The sequence below is a fragment of the Pelodiscus sinensis genome, chromosome 6, assembly GCF_052426305.1.
Source record: "Pelodiscus sinensis isolate ZL-2025 chromosome 6, ASM5242630v1, whole genome shotgun sequence".
NCBI lineage: Eukaryota > Metazoa > Chordata > Testudines > Trionychidae > Pelodiscus > Pelodiscus sinensis.
In genome coordinates, this window is record NC_143057.1 from 128381916 (window position 1) to 128402206 (window position 20291).

At 51.0% G+C, this 20291-nt stretch overlaps 1 protein-coding gene across 3 annotated transcripts; it reads right to left on the bottom strand.

Annotated features, from left to right (window-relative positions):
* Positions 1 to 947: 947 nt before the first annotated feature.
* RPP25L (ribonuclease P/MRP subunit p25 like) lies at positions 948 to 4392 on the bottom strand. Of its 3 annotated transcripts, none has more exons than XM_075932802.2 (2): positions 4234 to 4392; positions 948 to 2745 (listed from the first exon to the last, which is right to left on the bottom strand). In XM_075932802.2, exon 2 carries the CDS (start codon positions 2734 to 2736, stop codon positions 2179 to 2181), a length of 558 nt encoding a protein of 185 aa, XP_075788917.1. In that variant the 5' UTR covers positions 2737 to 2745; positions 4234 to 4392; the 3' UTR covers positions 948 to 2178. The 3 variants fall into 3 exon arrangements, with proteins under 3 accessions (XP_075788917.1, XP_075788918.1, XP_006123037.2); XM_075932803.2 differs by lacking the exon at positions 4234 to 4392 and adding an exon at positions 3171 to 3698; XM_006122975.5 differs by lacking the exon at positions 4234 to 4392 and adding an exon at positions 2831 to 2852.
* Positions 4393 to 20291: the final 15899 nt, after the last annotated feature.

Consider the following 20291-nt stretch of genomic DNA (forward strand, 5'->3'; position numbering starts at 1 on the left):
TCTGACAAAGTGGGTCTTTGCCCACAAAAGCTTATGCTTCTACACTTCAGTTAGTCTATAAGGTTCCACAGGATTCCTCGCCGCTTTTGTAAATTTAAAATGTAATTGAACTATTCATGGTAGTGGAGGACAGGAGAGGCAACAATAAGCCTCTGAAAGTGAGCAATTTGTGAAAACCTAATTTTCACCCGTTAAAGTGAAACAGTCCAGTTAAAAACCATACACGACAAAAAACAATCTCCTTCCCTGCAGTATCAACCATCCTAATTGTTTTAAAGTGAAAGTTTCATAAATCTGGTTCATTTTTCACAATTGACACTATATTTAACTTCAATCAGCTTGGACAAGAAATACAGAAGAGTCACATCCATTCTGTCTGTCATACCGTAGTACCAGAACACAACACTGGTAGGGGACTATTTAAATCCTCACAAAAAACGTGTTCATGGGGTTTCAAGGCAATATTTACATTTATTAGAGATGAGAGCTCAAGTGAGTCATGCATGAGAATGAAAATAAGCTGTGCAAAGAGTTTGTGAGACTGCGAATGCAACTTGTATTGTGAAACATGACTTGTGATATGATGGAAAAGACATTTATATGCTCAACTTTAGAGGCGTCTGAATCAACCTTGTGCACTGGTGAGCATGAAGCTTAAAAAAAAAAACCTTGTCCTTGAATGTGAAAGCGTCTCATGTGATGTGACATGAGACTCACTCATGAGTCCCTCCAATCCTGTTGGTAAATCTTTGCTTTTACAAAAGCTCATTTGTCTTCAATTGACCTACACTCAGTAGTGTTGTTGTTTTTAAGTAAAGAGTGGCTGTAGCAAGCTCCGAAGGGAGCCTGTCTGTTAGTGTCTCTTGCAGATGATTGAACAAGAATGGAAAGTATGGCTATCATCCAGAAAGCAATTTATAAGATTTGTACTTGCAAGTAACTCAATCTTTCAATTACAACTGTGGAGTCTCTTTCCTGACCCGTATTTAACTGAAACAAATACTCGTGCAATGAAACATCATGAAAAAGGGAAGCAAAGTTATTTTCTCTGCTTCATTCAGTCAAGTGTTGAAGCTTCAGAGCTATTTTAAAAACTCTTTAAACCGCTATAACAACACTTATCTAAAAAAGCTGCCCCACAATTAGTGTAGATTACACAAATGTTAATCCTCTCAGAGGTTTTAAAAAAGATTAGTAAAGAGAAAACAACCCGTTGAGGTATTTTTACAATTCCTCCATAAGAAAAAAGTTCAACATATTAATCTGTTCCTTCTCAGTCACAGCTGAACATGCTCAGGTTTCTGCCTAGAGCGATGCCTCAAGTTCAGTCCTCTAAATGTTACTAATGGCTTCGGCAAAAAGAGGAAAGGACAGAGACAAAATTTCTGATGTAAAACTCAAGAGGGATCTTTATTTTAAATTCTGCTGTATGAATCATAAAGGAGTAGCAGAAGGAACACAGTTTTAGTGTTAGCATTCACTATGAACAACTGTGCCGAACACTTACACAGAGCTCTGTCAGTGTGATTTCTACCAATTAGTATATCCGCACAAAATCCCTGTGGTGCCCAACGTTCCCCATTCAGTCACTGCCAGAGCTGAGATCCAGGGATCAGCAGAACATAGCCAAAAAAGGGAAACAGAGCCTAAAGGCTCTGTTAGGAGGTCCAGTCTAATAAAATGCCATTGCAATTGGGAAAGCCAAAAACATCCTCAACTCAGAGTTCTATCCCATAGCCTTCCACCCTTTCATCTCTAACACAGATGCATGGCCCAGTTCCATCTTCCAAGTAGCATCCAGGGCAGCTGAAATCAGCTCCATTTAATGCACATTTGTTTTGGCCTCAGGACTCCTGGCAAATTCCCTATTCTTCATTAAGCAGAGTTTGGGCAATTCTGGGCTACTTTCTTTCACTATTAAGCCACACGCAGCAGAGTAATCACCATGCAGGTCTTCAGCAAGACGACTTGTCAAGACAGACTCCAGACTTGTTATGAGAGGAATGTATTTGCCACGCTATGGCCCTGTTTCCACATGCCCCTTTTCCCTCTCCCACTTGTGCTAGGTTTCAGCTCTCCTCTGCCAAGGAGTTCAGTCACTATTTGGTGGCAACAGTTGAGCAGGCTTGTTTTTTTACTCCTGATGCCATTAAAAATGGCTTTGGATACGTCTCCGTCTCAAGGCTTTTTGTACAATTCGCCACGTCCTCCAATAGATCTTGGATGCTTTCCTGTGTGGCCAGCCCCCCTTCCTCCACCCTGCTTTCTTTTAGTTTGTGCTTGAGACTCAGCTTTGAGTGTTTCGATCCAGAAGGCATCAAAAGAGCCTGGGGCCTGATAGCCAGGCTCCTGGGGATCTAGTGCATCTTTGCTCAGCAGGACACAAATGGCAGGAATATTTCTCTTCACTGTCAAGGCATCTAGACCTGCCTCAGGGACAATGGGCTCCCAGATCTCTTCAGTCTGTTTGAAGAGCACTTTGGTGATTTGGTGAAGTTCCTTGAGCCTTCGCTTCATGATTTCCACACAAGTGATAGTCTTGCTGACAGCTTTGCCAGAGCCAGTGAAGAGGATCTGCCTAACCGAGTCCGACTCCATCTTGCCGATGGCATAACCCATAAGATTTCTGATTTTGCTGCCATCCTTCACCTTCATCTCGATAATATCTGAAGGCAGGTTGGTGAACGGAATGGGAAAGGGCTTCTCCACAATCTTGGATTTCTTATAGTTCTCCATTATGCACCACTGTAAATGAGAAGAACCAGTATCAATGCATGCTTCTAATTATTATTCACAAAGGCACGGTATTTAATTTCACAGGCTATATTACCTGACTGATAAAAAGTTGAGTAGAATCCACTTTATTATTAATTTGTGTTACCATAGCACTCAGGCGACCCAGTTGTGGACTGGGCCCTCACTGTGCTAGATTCCATAGCAGTGGTTCTAAACTCAAGTGGCCACAAGCTGTCAGGACTGCTTGATGCACTGAATACTATCAGAAGCTACCCCGTAGGGCTGAAGCTCTGAGCCTCACACTTGTAAGGATAAAGGCGTCAAGCCCTTTTGTCTTCCAAGACTCTCCCAGTCCCAAGGGGCAAAGCCCCTTCCTCCCAGCTGAAGTCCAGCTGTGCACACTTACATGCACACACACAGAGCCTCTTACTCACGTTGCTTAGATTTGCCTGAAAAGGATCGTGACAGTTTTAGGCACCTCTAGCTACATGCTACAGAAAAATACATACTGAGTTTTAGGCCCAAACACACCCAAGACCTCCACTTTATGTAACTCCACTTAGAAATGTCATTTGCCCAATTAAATGAAATTCTCCCATCTAAGCTGCTACTAGATACTGGAGTTTGACATTTTGGAGTTAGAAAAGACAAAGGAGAAAGAAGAGAAAACATTACAAAGAGCAATTTAGTAGTTTAAAAAATTCAGTAATAAATAGCAGGTTGGCTTGGATTAAAACTATTTCGTATATTATCTTCAATCCAAGCACTGCTTGTGTGTGGATGGCACATGGGAGTCAGAATCTGAAAGTAACTGATCTAGTTTTGCAGCCCCAAATGGAGAGACATGGCAAAGCTAAACAAATAGCATCACTGATGAAATGCAGGAGCTGAACGAGCTCAGGAGCTGTTAGTAGCAGGAAAGGAAGGACTGTTATTTTTTAAGTCAACGGGACGTTGCCTCATTGGAACAAGAGGAGTTGGGAAAGATACGGGGGGGGGGGCTGGGTGGACAGATGTGGGGTCAGTGTCTGAAAGGGGGGAAGGGGGATGACGGGATCCGAGGGCTACATGCCGGGTGGGGGCAGGGAGGGACGCTGATGGGGGGGATTCTGCTCGGCGGGTGGGGGCGGGGGGGGACGGGGGGGGGGGGATTCTGCTCGGCGGGTGGGGGCGGGGGGGGACGGGGGGGGGGGGATTCTGCTCGGCGGGTGGGGGCGGGGGGGGACGGGCCGGGGGGGCAGGGAAGAGCAACCTCGGCCCAGCGCGGCAGGGGCCTGGGGGGCCGCGGGGGGGGGGCGGCCCCAGGGCGGTGGGAAGGTCCCGGGGGGGGGGTCGGGCTGGGTGTTTACGGGTCTCGCCAATGGGGGGCCTGGCTGGATGCGGGGGGCGGGGCTGCCCGCTCGGAGGCGCGGGGGGGGGGTGACGGGAGGAGCGTGGGGGGGCCGGACCTGGAGGGGTTACGGGGGGGGGGGAAGTGGCCGCCCGCCCCGCGCTCACCCTTCCCGGCCGCCGCACGCGCCGCCAGCCCCGCCGCCAAGATGGCGGCTCCCCGTCGCGCGGGGGGTGACGTCACGGGGGCGCGCGGCGCCGGGCCCGTAACGGCTGCGGCGCTCTTGGGAGTCACGTGAGCAGCTCGCGCCCTGCGTCGGTCGCCCTCACAGCCGGTGGCGCGCGAGGGTCACGGGGCCCAGGCTCGCCCCCCCCCCTCCCCGTGACATCAGCGGCTGCCATGACGACGTGCTCCGACGTCACTCGGCGCGGCGGAGGGTGGGCGTGTGAAAAAGCCACGCGCGGAACGGGAAGGGGGCGGCGCGGCTCGAGTCAGTGGGCGTGTCCGTGCCGAGCGTGGCTTGTGACGTCAGCGGGGTGCCCGGGGTTCGGCTTGTGAACGGGACCAGGCTCTGCAGCGACCCGCTCCAGCTGGCCCGGCTCTGTGAGAGCCCAGATCCGCGAGCGGGTGCCAGGCCTGCTCTGTGCCGGTTCGTCTCCTGCCCTAGGGCCTGCCCGGGCGCCCATTATCCACGGCCAAGGGGCACGCCTGGCCCTTGGTGGCAGAGATCCCTGCGTCTCAACTTCCTTTTTACAAAGTGCCCCTTTTTTAAAAACAAAGAACAGATCTATACGGACCCCGGGACCTGTAGTTTCCAGACACACAACAGTTCTTTCTACTATTGCAACGCATTTGTTTGAACAACTTATTTGTAGCTGGGTGGGCGATGACATTTTTGGGTGTAAACAGTAATACAAAAATAATAAAACGCTGTAAAACTTAAAACAAAAATTCAGTCTTCTCCACTTTTCAGTTGTGTTGATGTAGCTCCCCCTAACTTCTCTCGAGTAGATTGGATGGATTGCACCCTCAGCAAGTTTGCGATGACACTAAGCTGGGGGGAGAGGTAGATACGCTTAAGGGCAGAGATAGGGTCCAGAGTGACTTAGACAAATTGGAGGATTGGGCCACAAGAAATCTGATGAGGTTCAACAAGGACAAGTGCAGAGTCCTGCACTTGGGACGGAAGAATCCCAAGCATTCTGGGGCTGGGGACCAACCAGTTAAGTAGTAGTTCTGCAGAAAAGGACCTGGGGGTTACAGTGGATGAGAAGCTGGAGATGAGTCAACAGTGTGACCTTGTAGCCAAGAAGGCTAATGGCATATTAGGTTGCATTAAGAGGAGCATTGCCAGCAGATCCAGAGATGTCATTATTCCCCTTTATTCGGCTTTGGTGAGGCCACATCTGGAATATTGTGTCCAGTTCTGGACCCCCCACTACAAAAAGGATGTGGACACATTGGAGAGGGTCCAGTGGAGGGCAACCAAAATGATTAGGGGGCTGGAGCATATGACTTATGAGGAGAGGCTGAGGGACTTGGGTCTGTTTAGTCTGCAGAAGCGAAGAGTGAGGGGGGATTTGATAGCAGCCTTCAACTTCCTGAAGGGAGGTTCCAAAGAGGATGGAGAGAGGCTGTTCTCAGTAGTGACAGATGGCAAAACAAGGAGCAATGGTCTCAAGTTGTGGTGGGAGAGGTCCAGCTTGGATATTAGGAAAAACTATTTTACTAGAAGGGTGGTGAAGCACTGGAATGGGTTACCTAGGGAAGTAGTGGAGTCTCCATCCCTAGGTATTGACAAAGCCCTGGCCAGGTTGATTTAGTTGGAATTGGTCCTGCCTAGAGCAGGGTGTCACGTTACTGGAATTTGAGGGAAGCAGCCAGATCATGGCTGCACCCATAGGTGGGGGTGCTGGCCCCAAAAATGATATAAAAGGGGGCCATGTGGGGTGTTGAATGGGAGCTTACTGTTTGCTAATCCTGTGTACGCTATTTATGTGAGTGTATAGTGTCTATGTGTATAGGTAAGAATCTGTGTGGAAGCTGAATATTTCTCTGAATGTGGTTGAGCATTGGACAGAGCCTGGCCTATGGACATGCTAATTATCGAGGCCCTATGGGACAATGGCACTCAATGGGCCAAGGACACACCTAAAGCATGAGGGCGGAGACCTAAGAGCTGCCAGGAGAGAGAGGCTGAGGGCCAGGTGACCGGCTTCAGCCAAGAAGAGGTCAGGAAGGAGGTATAAAGAGGCCATGTGGGGGACTCCATTTTGTTCTCAGCTCGGCACTTCATCCCAGAGGCAGCAGTGCAGGGATCAAAGAGCCCGGAAGACCTGTGAACCCATCCTGATGCTAGGATGTGCAACAAGAACTTTTAAACCAGCAGCTGTAACATCTCTGCTAGAGCCTGCATCGAGGACTGGGAGATTCGGTGCATGTAACGTACTATTCTTTAACAACCTTACTCTCATGCTTTTCTTTCTTGCGATGATAAACCTTTAGATATAGATTCTAAAGGATTGGCCCAGCGTGATTTGTGGGTAAGATCCAGAGGGTAAATTGACCAGGGATCTGTGGCTGGTTTCTTGGAACCGGACAGAACTTGTTCGGGGTAGGTGCTAGGACCCCCCACCTGTGTATAGGCCCGGGGCCATCTGGGGCACGGATATTGCTGGGGTGTCGGAGGGGTTTTGCTTGTGAGGCTTCAGGCAGGCTGCTGAAGCGCTCTGTGGGACTGGTTTGTGGCCTGTGTGGAGAGGTCACCAGTCTGGGGGCTGTAAGGAGCCCCGGATTTGAGCAATTCAGTCTGAGCAGACGCCCTCAGCTGTGCCCAGACACGACCTGGTCAATCACACAGGGGGCTGGATTTGATGACCTTCTGAGGTCTCTTCCAGTTTTATGGTTCTATGGAGTACCCCAAGGGTACTCGTACCACTCATTGAGAAACACTGGCATAGGTCACATTGGTGGATGTGCCATTGTGTGAGTCTCTGATGTGGCAGCAGATGTGGTTGGGCCTCTGATAGTGTCACTTGTGTAGTTGCGTGGACAGAGTTGGCAGCGGAGTTGATTGCAAGGATGCATTCCTGGGTGAGTATGATGGAGGGGTGCTGCATGGTGGCTGGAAAGAATTTGTTTGAGCTTCAGGGGTTGTCTGTAAGCAAGGATTGGCCTGTCTCCTGTGAGGGGTCATTTTCCAAGATAGGTTGTAGATTGTTAATGATGCACTGGAGGGGGTTAAGTCGGGGGCAGTAGATGATGATCAGTGGTGTACTGTTGTTTTCTTTGTTGGGCCTCTCTTGAAGAAGTTGATGCCTGCGTACTCATCTGGCTCTGTCAATCTGTTTTTTCACTTTTCTGGGTGGGTATTTAAGTTTTAAGAATGCCTGACAGAGATCCTGTAGAACAAGGTGTGTGTCTCTGTGGGACTGGAGCAAATCCGGTTGTATCTCAGGGTCTGGCTGTAAACAGTTGATTGGGCAATGTGTCTGGAATGGAAGCTAGAGGCATGTAGGTAAGTGTAATTGTCAGTAGCGGTACAAGGTGGCGGAAAAGTGGCCATCATTGAATTGTACTGTAGTGTCAAGCGGATCTCTTGTGTGGACTGGTCCAGGCTACGGTTAAGGGTGGGGTGGAAGTCGTTGAAATTCCTTTGGAATTCTGCAAGGGTCTCCTTCACCGGAGGTTACCATGACAACATGATGTGACATCACTGGGCAAGGCTATTTGCAGGTGTGATGTCAATGGTTACCATGATAACTGATTGTGATGTCACTTTGGGCGGAATATAGGCAGGTGTACCGCCAAAGGTTGCCATGAGAACAGATTGTGACCACACAGAGCAAGGCTGCTTATAGGCTGGCCCGGGGCTGGGACAGACACATACAAATGGGAATGCTGCTCCTTTCAGGAAATAGCAGCCTGACTTCCAAGTCCGCTGGGGTGAGCTGGGCCCAGCTGTGAAACGGCTCCTAGGGCTGCTGCCTGGCCCTCTAGGACAGGAAGTGACCGTTGAGTCTACTGAAAAACGGAGAGTCAGTCCAGGGAACAGACAACAGGCTGGAGACGACAGTGGCTGGGGAGCTGTGAGATTTGGGTTTTATACCTGTCTCTGCCACCATCTTGCAGCATGATTTTTGGAGAAGTCAGTTTATCGTCCTGTGCCTAAGTTTCCCCCTTTCTCATCTTTTGTCTGATCTATTTAGATCTTAGGGTAGGGACTGCTTCTAGCTATGTGTGTGTGGATATGCCCAGCACAATGGGGCCCTAAACTCAGTGTGGGGCTGTGGGTATCGCAATGCAAACAGTAAATGATAATAGTGACATGTCCCCCAGTGTGAATCTGGCCAGGATATTAGAGTTTATCTATCCCACTCAGAGCAAAATATCTTCAGAGAAGACAAGTGTTTAGGACCTTTTGGTTTTACATTTGATTTGAAAGAAGGCACTTTCATCCACCACACGGCCCAAGATCTTGACCCTGGTACATTCGTTCTGTTCTAATGGAGAAAGAAAAGCACCAACTACTCAATCATCACCTACTTCAGCAACTTTGGATGTATCAAAACTAAGTACTGACGTAGAGACCATCTCCGCTACAGCTCTTACACCGGCACAGCTACAGCCCTGTGGCTGTAGTAGACACTTCATACTTTCCTATTGTTGTAGTTCAGTGGTTCTCAACCTGAGGTCCGTGGACCCTTTGTGGTCTGCAGTGGTACTGTAGGGGGTCCGTGGAAAGTTTAAAAATAAGGATCCCAATTTCCCCCCCCCCCTCGGGAGAGGGGGGGGGCTGTGAAATTTTAATAGATTGAAACGGGGTCCGTATGCTCGAAAAAGTTGGTAACCACTAGTGGGACGGCGCGTTGGGGGTCCCCCGTCTCCTGCACCCCGAAATGGCACAAACAGACTGCACCAGCCGGTGGAATAGAGGAAGTTTATTGCTCCTCCAGGATACAGCACAGCACAGATGGAATCTGGTCACAGAGCTGGGCTAGGATGCCTCAGGCCCCCTTGAGATGGGGGAGACTGGGCCCCTAAACTCCAGCCCCTTTCCCTAGGCTGTCTCCTCCATGCTCCCAGACAGCAACTAACCCACCCTCTTCCAGCCCTGCCCCCCAGCCAGGGCAGCATCCACCTTCCTTTGTTCTTCTCCATGGGGGATGTCTGGCCATACCGGTTGAGAGGTCCCTTTGCATAGTGACTCATCCTGTTCTGCTGGGTCGTGGTACCCACGGCAGCCAGTGGGGGTTACCCCAGAGCCAGCAGCATAGAAACCAGCCAGGTACCCCCACTACGTCACACCACTGCTGTAGTTAATCTGCGTTCTGGAGAGGCAGCTGCCAGGCTGATGGAAGACCTCTTCACATCAAGTTAGCTGTAGTTACCTAACCACACAGCACAGGGTGCCACATTTCTTTCAACCCTGACCATCATAGCTAAGTTGATTAATTATTAAATGTAGATCTGGGCTCAGTGTGAAACTGCTTAGCTAGTGAGATGTAACATGCTCTTAGTCTGAGCTGACGTTACTGCAGGGCTTCTAGGACCTATGACTATCTCAGTGAAATATATTATTTAAAGACTTAACTGCCACTGAAACTGCTGATTACCAAAGCAAACACAGAGTAATGAAATCTTAGTTTCTACGAGTAATGGAGTCTTACAGTGAAATAGTGGCAATGATGGACTATGGGGAGCTCAGTTTGTAGACAGCTCAGAGACTGAATTAACTGTACAAATGATGGGATGATTAGGGGCAAACGTATAACTTGAATCATCTCAACATTAGGATTTGAGCACCACATTACTGAGTCATTATTATTTTGAGAGACCCGGACTTCAGTGTGCTGTGCGAAATGCTGATTTCACGCCACTTAATTGCAGCACAGCTCCATCGGCCTGCTTCACGCACATTACCTTGATGGGTTTTTTATTAGCTTTACTCAACTGCTTCGCTGTGTCTTGGAAATTCTAAACCAGGAGTGGGCAAATTACAGCCCGGGAGCTGCATCCGGCCTGTCAGCTGTTTTAATCTGGCCCTCAAGGTCCCGCTGGGGAGGGGGGTGGAGCTTGCATATGCTGTGGTTCCCAGAAACAGCAGCATGTCCCACCTCTGGCTTTTATGTGTAGGGGCAGCTAGAGGGCTCTGTGCCCCTTCCTCACGCGTTATCCCCTTAGTGCCCAATGGCTGGGAATTGCAGCCAATGGGAGCTGCCCCAATTCCCGGCCCAAGCTCTGATCCCCCTCCTGCCTTTCAAACTCAGTCTCAGCCCAGTGCACCCTCCTACACCACAAAGCTCTCATCTCTGGCCCCACCCCAGAGCGTGCATCTCCAACTAGAGCCTGGCCCCGGGCGCGTGGCGCTTGGGGCGGGGGGCGCCGGCCCCGGCTCCAGCCGCTTGGAGGAGGGGGGGCGCCGGCCCCGGGCGCACGGAGCTTGGGGGGGAGGGGGCGCCGGCCCTGGGCGCGCGGCGCTTGGAGGAGAGGGGGGCGCCAGCACACGGTGCTTGGGGGGGAGGGGGCGCCAGCCCCGGGCACGTGGAGGACGGGGGGGCGCCGGCCCCGGGCGCAGCTATGGGGGGGGGGCGCGCGGCTATGGGGGGGCGCGCGGCTATGGGGGGGCCCCGCCCCCGTCCCCGCCCCCTGGTGCCCAGCGGGCGAACTGCCACGCCCCCTGGCGCCCGGCCACCACCACAGGTTGGGGACCACTGAACTAGAGGAAGCGCACCCTCCCTCCTGCACCCAACCCCAATGTCAAGAACATTCCATGCAATTTCCATCTCTTGATATGGCCCATAGGCCGACAAACTTGCCCACCCCCTTCTAGACCAATGAGGTGATACCGATTCATTCCATAGAGTGTCTTCATCTGTAAACTGGGCATAATAGCGCTTACTCCAAAGGGTGCTGCAAGAGAGAGATCGTGGGCTAGTTCCAGAGCTAGTGCAAACGGGTGCTCTTCTGGAACAAATCCAGAGGAGATAGTTCGAATTAACTTTGTAGTGTAGACATACCCCATGAAACTAACAGACGTTAGTTCGAATTAACTTTGATAGGCGCTACACACGCAAACCCCTAGTTCGAACTTAATTGGAACTAGCGGAGCGCTTAATTCGAACTAGATAAACATCATTCCACGAGGACTAACGCCTAGTTCGAATTAAGTAGCTCGAATTAAGGGCTGTGTAGCCACTTAATTCGAACTAGTGGGAGGCTAGCCCTCCCCAGCTTTCCCTGGTGGCCACTCTAGGCACCACCAGGGAAACTCTTCTGCCCCCCTCCCGGCCCCGGAGCCCTTAAAGGGGCACGGGCTGGCTATGGTGCCCGTGCCAGGTGCAAGCCTGCCAGCACCCAGCCAGCAGACCCTGCACCTGGCACGGCTCGAGCCAGCCACCTGCTGCCACCCAGCCCTCCGCCTCTTCCCGGGACCAGGCTGGCGGCTCCCAGGAGCCTGCCCAGGGCCGCAAGAGGTGGGAGCCCGCCTGGTCTAGTGCAGACATCGTGGACCTCATCCACAACCTCCTCACTAGGCACAGGAAAGTGGCTGTCTAGGACAGGATAGCTGCCAGCCTGGCCACCCAGGAGCAGGTTTGCATGAAAATCAAGGTGGTCCAGTGAGATCCCCGACCCTGAGCTTAGAACGGCCGTACTGGGTCAGACCAAAGGTCCATCTAGCCCAGTAGCCTGTCTGCTGACAGCGGCCAACACTAGGTACCCTGGAGGGGATGGACCGAAGACAACGACCAAGCCATTTGTCTCGTGCCATCCATCTCCAGCCTTCCACGAACAGAGGCTAGGGACACCATTTCTACCCCCTGGCTAATAGCACTCCATGGACCCAACCTCCATGACTTTATCTCACTTCTCTTTAAACTCTGTTCTAGTTCTAGCCTTCACAGCCTCCTGCAGCAAGGAGTTCCACAGGATGACTATTTGCTTTGTGAAGAAGAACTTCCCATTTATTACTTTGCATTTGTCCACCTAAACTTTCATCTGCCATTGTGTTGTCCGTCTGACTTGGTTAGTGCTTCCCAGTCTTCTGTGGTCTTGGCTACCCAAAATCATTTTATATTGTCTGTAAAATGTTGCCACCACAAGGTTTACTTTTTTCCCCAGGACATTCATAAGCTGAACATCAGTCCTACTTCAGAAGCTTGATTTCTTCCTCTTAGCCTGTTTGGAATCCATGACAATCCTTTGCTTGTTGGCTCACCGCTAATTAGTGCGTTTCTTTAGGAGTCTGTTGTGAGTGATTTTTGTCAAAGGCCTTTTGAAAGTCTCATTACATCATTCCCCCTCTTCTTGTACTTGATTTTATTTCGGAACTGGGTGTATTTTTAGCACAGTCAGGCCCAGCCTCCCTGTAGCTTTTGGAACACCAATGATTTTGTTCTAGGAATAGACATTTGACGGCCATCCTGGGCTGTCAGACGACTAAGCTCTCCGTGAAGGACAGTGATTCCTTTCCTAGGCTGGGACTCTGCTCAGTCTCACAGGCTGACTGAGCAGTGACTCTCATGGAGGTGGAAAGGGATGAGTTGGGTTGTCAGGCGCTACACTTTTACACGGGAAACTGCTGTCTTCCAGTCGTGCAGCTCCCTCTCGTGGGCAGCCCAGAGGTCTGTGCATGCGGGTTCTTTAGGCACAGCAGCACTCAGTTCAACAAAAGACAGGACTATGCAGCACTTTAAAGACTAACAAGATGGTTTATTAGGTGATGAGCTTTCGTGGGCCAGACCCACTTCCTCAGATCAAATTGTGGAAGGAAATTTGCATGACCACATATACCAAAGGGATACAATAAAAAAAGTGATCACATCTAAAATAGACAAATCAGATTTTAGAACAGAGGTGAGGTGAGGGAGGGAGGTTAGTGTCTATGAGATAATGATATTAGGGGTGATAATTGGGGAAGCTATCTTTGTAACTTCAATCTCCCTGGACACACAATTGCAGATCTAAAGGTAGCCATCCTGCAGCAAAAAAACTTCAGGACCAGGCTTCAAAGAGAAACTGCTGAGCTACAGTTCATCTTCAAGTTTGACACAATCAACTCAGGATTAAACAAAGACTGTGAATGGCTTGCTAACTACAAAAGCAGCTTCTCCTCTCTTGGAATTCACACCTCCACATCAGCTACTAGAAGTGGGCCTCATCCTCCTTGATTGGATCCACCTCGTCATCTCCAGCCTGATTCTGGCCTGCATATTTATACCTGCCTCTGGAAATTTCCACTACATGCATCTGATGAAGTGGGTCTTTGCCCACGAAAGCTTATGCTCCAACACTTCGGTTAGTCTATAAGGTGCCACAGGACTCCTCGACGTTTTTGCAGATTCAGACTAACACGGCTACCCCTTTGATATCTTTGTAATGGGTAAGATAATTAGTATCTTTGTTAAGGCCCATTCGTAAAGTGTCAAATTTAAGCATGAATGACAGTTCAGAGGCTTCTCTTTGAAATCTTGTGTTAAAATCTCTTTGAAGCAGGATGCAGGTAATCAGGTTGTTGAGACAATGCCCGTTCTGGTTGAAATGGCAATAAACTGTTTTTTCTTTGTGAAACTGTCTGATATCTGTTTTGTGGGCATTGATTCTTTGTCAAAGTGTCTGAGAAGTTTGTCCAGTATACATAGCAGACGGACACTGTATGGCTATGTCTCTATTTCAGTACAACAAGACATTAGCAGGCAAACACGACAAGTGCTGCAAACATACAAAAACCGAAAGATCCATTAGGTGTGTTTCAGAGATAAGTAACATCTCTCAACGGTAGGGCTATATTTTGCCGGGGATTGGATCCTCGGTGCCTGTGTGGTGCAGATACCCATCCCTGATGGTGGCAGGTTGCTGCCTAGCACAGCGCCATCTCTCTCTTTGCTCCCGGGCTCAGCGACAGATCAGGAGCACGTTTCACGTCTTAATGAGAAGTCCCTTATCAAGACCCTAGTTGGAGCTATGGAACGATCGCCCCCAGCAACTAAAGACTATCACAAACATTCCCATCTTGAACGCCCCGTGCAAAGGGCGTTTCTATGACCTGCCTTCTCCAACATCAGCACAGAGCGAGGTGTAGGTTAAAAAGCCAACAGCGGCCACAAAACACTCGCCCATTGCAAGCCCTACCCGATTCATCGTTGTCCACCTCCATCGGAAAGCTCAGGGCTGACTCTGACAGCACACGGCTGGTGTGCGTGGTAAGGCCCGGGACAAAACCGTTATCAGAGCAAATGCCACACCAGCTTTCACAGTGTTAGCACCGACCCCTCTCCCCCCACAGGGGGCAGGTGAACTGCCCAGCATTCATCCTCAAAGGAGACCCAGACGCCCAGTGATTCCCAGACTCCAGAATCTAAACATCCAGTAACAATTTTTTTTCACGGAAAAAAACATCCGAGGGGAAGTGTTTTGATTTCAGTGTGAACATTTCAGTTTTCAAAACCTGCTGCCCCCCAGCCTCTTCCCCCTCACCTTCCCCCCGACTTTTTCAGTTTTCAGTAAAACTTTTTAGTGCTCTTGGCTTCTATGGGTCTTCTTCCTGCGCAATACATGGCACAGGTCTCACCTGCTGACACGTTGTCCTGGCCCTTTAAGTCCAGGCAGTTTGTCTGATCCATGCCTTTCTCACACCCTTGTTTGATCTTCTATGCAGCACGTCTTTCCCGCCCCGCCTTTCCCTCATTGAGTCAACTTCTGCCAGTTATGTAGCTCCATCTTCCTGGCATTGGTTAGGGCAGTGTTTCTTAAACTGTTTAAGATGGAGGAGCACTAAACAATTTTTTTTTTCATGAGGAACACGAAGGACTTTTTGTTGAGAGAAAAAAAAAAAAGAAAGAGGCCAGGGGAAAGTTATTGAGAAAAAAGAAAAATAGAGTCATGAGGAAAGTTATTGGGGGGGGGGGAGGGAAGTTGCCTGTCTCTTTAAGGATGGCCATTTTTAACTCGGTTGTTCTCCGCGGCACACCTCCGACCGCCTCGCGGCTCACCGTTGTGCCCTGAAACACAGTTTAAGAAACACTGGGTTAAGGGCTTTCCTGTCACCCTTTCCCTGGTTCTTGTCCGGCAGACAGAAAGCAGAAGACAGGAAAGCAGCTTTCCCGTCACCCGTATCCCTGTCCCTGCACCCCCACAGCAGGCCCAAGTATACCTGCAGGGCACGCTCCCACCAAAGCCAGTAACACGTTACCTCAGTTCCTTATCTATTACACCAGCAAAGCTGGCTGGCTGTGCAGAAGCAAGACCCCGTGGTTTTGAGGGGGTCAGAGTGTCAAAAATCATGCCCCAAATTCTATCTCAGGCTAACAGACAGCCATGGGGGTAAGGCGTAGCCTGTTGACTTGTCTCCCAAGGGTGGTGTGGGGCCTCCATGGCTCTGGAGTTGTAAAATGAGGTGGGACAAACCCAGTGGAGAGTATCCTGTCGGAACATCCTGCATTAGCCCCGGGCAGAACGACTGGGTGGATTTTTAGGCCTTTTCAGTCTGGAGCACTGTGTTTTTCTTTAACTCTGTGGCTGTGTCTAGACTGGCAAGTTTTTCCGCAAAAGCAGCTGCTTTTGCGGAAAAACTTGCCAGCTGTCTACACTGTCCGCTTGAATTTCCGCAAGAGCACTGACTTCCTACTGTCTGAAATCAGTGCTTCTTGCGGAAATACTATGCTGCTCCCGTTCGGGCAAAAGTCCTTTGGCGCAAAGCTTTTGCACAACAGGGCCAGTGTAGACAGCTCAGATTTGTTTTGCGCAGAAAAGCCCCAATCGCAAAAATGGCGATCGGGGCTTTTTTTGTGGAAAAGCGTCCGTGCCAATCTAGACGCTCTTTTCCACAAATGCTTTTAATGGAAAACTTTTCCGTTAAAAGCATTTGCGGAAAATCATGCCAGTCTAGACGTAGCCACATGTGTGTATGTTTTGGGGGGTGCTGTGCTACATACACATGTCATGAAAAGCCACTCCTTACCTCACAGAGCTTGTAGGACATGAGACAGCCGGTGGCTACAGCTCCGTCTCTGACGTCAGTGGGTCTGTGGCCAAAATTCAGCTCTTCTGGTGCCTTTCTGTTGAAGTCCATGAAGAGGCACTCAGCTGAGTTGGGTCTGCATGTCATGCATGTTCTGGTGTATAGGGCTGTGATTGGCTCATCCCTAGAGCTGTGCTAGCACAGCCCCTGAGGTGAATACAGTTATACCTGTGGCCAGGTGTCTTATTTCACCACTGGCTCATCCCTGCTGCTCAACTTTACCTCATTAGGCCAATGAACGAAGAACCATCTACAGTCCTTCTAGAAAAGTGCCTTCTATCGGTCTGGTTTATTTCTCTTCCCCGTATAGCAATAAGCTATCCCAAGGGGCACTCCTGTGCCTGCGTACAAGTGCATCCACACTCGGCGGGGCCGCACCACTTTAACTGCACCGCGTCGTTCACGCTGCACAAGGCCAGTGTAGACAAGATCTCCAGGCCAATTCGGATTAACAACGGCAGTTCTGCCATGCCGCCACCAGGGGGCACTGCGACACTGCTGCCGCCCCTAGGAGAAGGTGTGTGGAGGGGGATGATATTGCAAGGACTTGGTTCCTGGTGGTCAGTTCCAGCGGATCCTGGCCCCCAGCTGCCTGGCATGGGAAGGTTACACTGAATGCAAGAAAATGACCGAGCTGAATGTTTCTTCCGGCCGGTGGGCTGGATCCGCAGCACCCTGAGGTCAGTGGAAAGTCTCTGGAGGATTTCAGTGAAGCCTTCCTCCACTGTCTGCTGCCCTGTTTGAACTGACCCTGCAGCACCGGCGCCCTGTGTGGATTTGCACCAATGCCTGGCGGAGTTAGCCTGCTTCCCCCAGCGACAGGCTGCGAATCCGGACCTGAGCCGAACGGGAGGAACCGGCCCCACGGAGCCTCCTGGCTCCCTGCTCTGCTTCCAGCTCAGATCAGCAGCAGCTGCCTTCCTGCACCTCTCTCCCCCGCACCGCCCCTCCCAGCCGTTCTCTCCTCCCCAGGGTTCAGGAGCCCCTCGTGCACGCAGGGCAGGGTGTGTGGGTCAGAGCCTGAGTCCCAGCTGAGATCGGGGTGCTAGGCCTGTCATTTGGCAGCGTGGACGCAGACCCAAGCCAAGTCTGCCCAGTACCGTGTGGGCCGGACCCATGGCTCAGAGACCTGGGACCGGTAACTCTGAATTCAGGTTTCCAGTGAAGCATGGAGCTCCAGTGCAGGCTGGGAAATATCAAAGCCACACAAGTAAGGCCAACCCTAGAGCTGTGCGGGGTGTGGCTCTGGGGCAAATCAGCCTCCTTGCTAGTCTCTTTGCCGTCCACCTGACACCCTCCATCCGCCTGCCGGTTGCTCACCGGCACCCCACATCCGCCTGCCGGTTGCTCACCGGCACCCCACATCCGCCTGCCGGTTGCTCACCGGCACCCTCCATCCGCCTGCCCGTTGCTCACCGGCACCCTCCATCCGCCTGCCCGTTGCTCACCGGCACCCCACATCCGCCTGCCGGTTGCTCACCGGCACCCTCCATCCGCCTGCCCGTTGCTCACCGGCACCCTCCATCCGCCTGCCGGTTGCTCACCGGCACCCTCCATCCGCCTGCCGGTTGCTCACCGGCACCCTCCATCCGCCTGCCGGTTGCTCACCGGCACCCTCCATCCGCCTGCCCGTTGCTCACCGGCACCCTCCATCCGCCTGCCCGTTGCTCTCTTCTTTGCCGTGCGCCTACCCTCCTGGCTCTCCACCCAACTTCTGCTCCTTCCCCATCCCACTCACCAACCTCCCCTCCCCGCCCCCTTCCTCACGATTTTGTCACCATGGGGGCCCCCAAAGCACAGGGCTCAGGGCAGTCGTCCTGACTCTGGCCACAAGTCAGGGGGTCACAGACCTGGGTCGCCATGCAGCGTAGACATACCCCGGGGAGACTGGCTTTGAAAGACGCTCTTGGTAGCGGAGTGCAGCTAAGCTCGGAGTGACCTGTGCTAGGAACTCAGGGGAGCAGGCACACGGGGGCAGCATCTGTGGAGGAGCAAGGGAGGCCAGGTCAGCTCAGAAGAAGACAGAGGAAAGAAGGGCCGGGACAGAGGTGGGAATCGCCATAGGGCAGGAGGAAAAGCCTCCCCTGAAGCAGATAGAAAGACAGGAACCGAAGCAGAAGAGACGCCAGCTTCCTAGAACGTGGGGATGGGCCGGGCCTGTCCGGTCGGCTAGTCCAGCTCCTAAGGCACAAGCCCTTGTAAACGCTCTGGGGAGAATCAGGCACTTGGGAAGCTGCGTAACTCAAAGATGCTTTATGTGAAACAGGCCATGCGACATGGCAATTTTACAGTTACCATCTGCTGAATAGTTAGATCCTATTTCTGTGCATGTATCACTCTCGATCGTGCAGTTACAAATACCAAGCGTGGCTATGTTTCTAGGGCCAGAGGTGCTAATGAGGGCCATTAGTGATCCCTCCGGTGCTTAACGATTCAGTATTCAAACCAGCCGCTTGTAAATAGCCGCATTTGTCCTGCACTTGATCCGAGAAAGACCTGGGACCATGCCACCTGGGACTGGAATCTTGAACCTGGTATTTTTCCATGGGCAGGGGAGTGCTGAACAAGGGGTACCCGCCCTGTGGGAAAGTCTATTGAAGCAATGAGAAGCCACCCGTCCTATGTCTTCAGCTGGCCTTTAAAACTGCCTGGCCCACCCTAAGCCCATTACACAGAACTTTGAAGAAGCTGTAGATCCAGGGTCAGAGAAGAGATCAACTTTGACTCCTAAGTTTTTGAGCTGAGATAAGAACATCTGTTTAGATCAGAATTTGCATGTAACAAGTTTCTGAACGTACAACTAACTATGTGGTTTTTGTTCGTTTTAAATTAGTAACTTACTTCGATCTGACTGTTTTCACTTGCAACCACTTCAATTCTGCTGTTTATACTTAATACAAACACTTACATTTATTATTAAGCCCAGAGTAAATAATTGATACGGGCGAGGGGAGGGGAGAGACAGCCACTGTGCATCTCTCTCTTTCTTTGGTAAAGCGGGTGGACCTTATAAGCTTTCTCTGTGCAAAACTTTTACATAGGGTAGGACGCGTTTATTTGGGGTTTGTGTTCCTGGGGGCCGAGCTCTTTGAACAGAGTCGTCCCAGATCTGAACTGGTTCAGTGTTTGTGTTGCTCTACAGGCGGGCGGTAACCCCAACTCTGTGCCTTGTCTGGGGGAGACCAGAAGATCTGGCCCAGCAGGACAGGGTGGCGGGGAGCCCCAGAGGGCAGGAAGGCAGGTGTCAGTGGCATGATCAGCACCCTGGGGGACAACCCCAAAGGGACTTCTGTGATTTTAACCCATCACACACGCCTCTCTCCAAGTCCCGGGACCTTCTCCTGATGCTGGCCAAGAGACCTGTCCTCAGGCAACGTCCGCCCCTCTGTGGTCCCTCTCTCCCGGATTCTTAACCTTTGAGCTCACTCCGACTCCTGTTTTCTCCTTTGTGGTCCTATGTATCCCCCAGTGGATAGGGCTCACCAGGCAGCTGTGTGAGTAATTAGCCAGGGCTTGGGGCTGGCGTATACGGTTTGCAGTGATGCCTGTGTCCCTGCTGGTAACCTCCTTAGCTACATGAAAGCTAGATCAAGTTTATCTACACGAGCTGCAGCACATGGGTGAAATGTAAGTGCGCCTGTAGTGAGGACCTAGCCCGTGAAAAGGCATTGGCCCAACCTGTGAATATCTCACTCATAAGAATGGCCATACTGGGTCATACCAAAGTCCATCTAGCCCAGTAGCTTGTCTGCCAACAGTGGCCAGCACCAGGTGCCCCAAAGAGGGTGGACTGAAGACAATGATCAAGCGATTTGTCTCCTGCCATCCCTCTCCAGCCTCTGACAAACAGAGGCCAAGGACACCATTTTATCCCCTGGCTAATAGCCTTTTATGGACCTAATCTCCATGAAATTATCTAGCTTCTCTTTAAACTCTGTTATAGTCCTAGCCTTCACAGCCTCCTCTGGCAAGGAGTTCCACAGGTTGACAACACGCTGTGTGAAGAAGAACTTTCTTTAATTAGTTCTAAACCTGCTCCCCATTAATTTCATTTGGTGTCCTCTAGTTCTTCTATTATGGGAACTAACGAATAACTTTTCTTTATCCGCCCTCGCGACAACACTCCTGATTTTATAGACCTCTGTCATATCCCCCCTCAGTCTCCTCTCATATCCCCCACTCTAACAAGCAGTTACTCCTATGAGT

Bases quoted from the DNA above. Each gene is read 5' to 3' on its own strand.
- RPP25L (XM_075932802.2), bottom strand. From the start codon at position 2,736: ATGGAGAACTATAAGAAATCCAAGATTGTGGAGAAGCCCTTTCCCATT.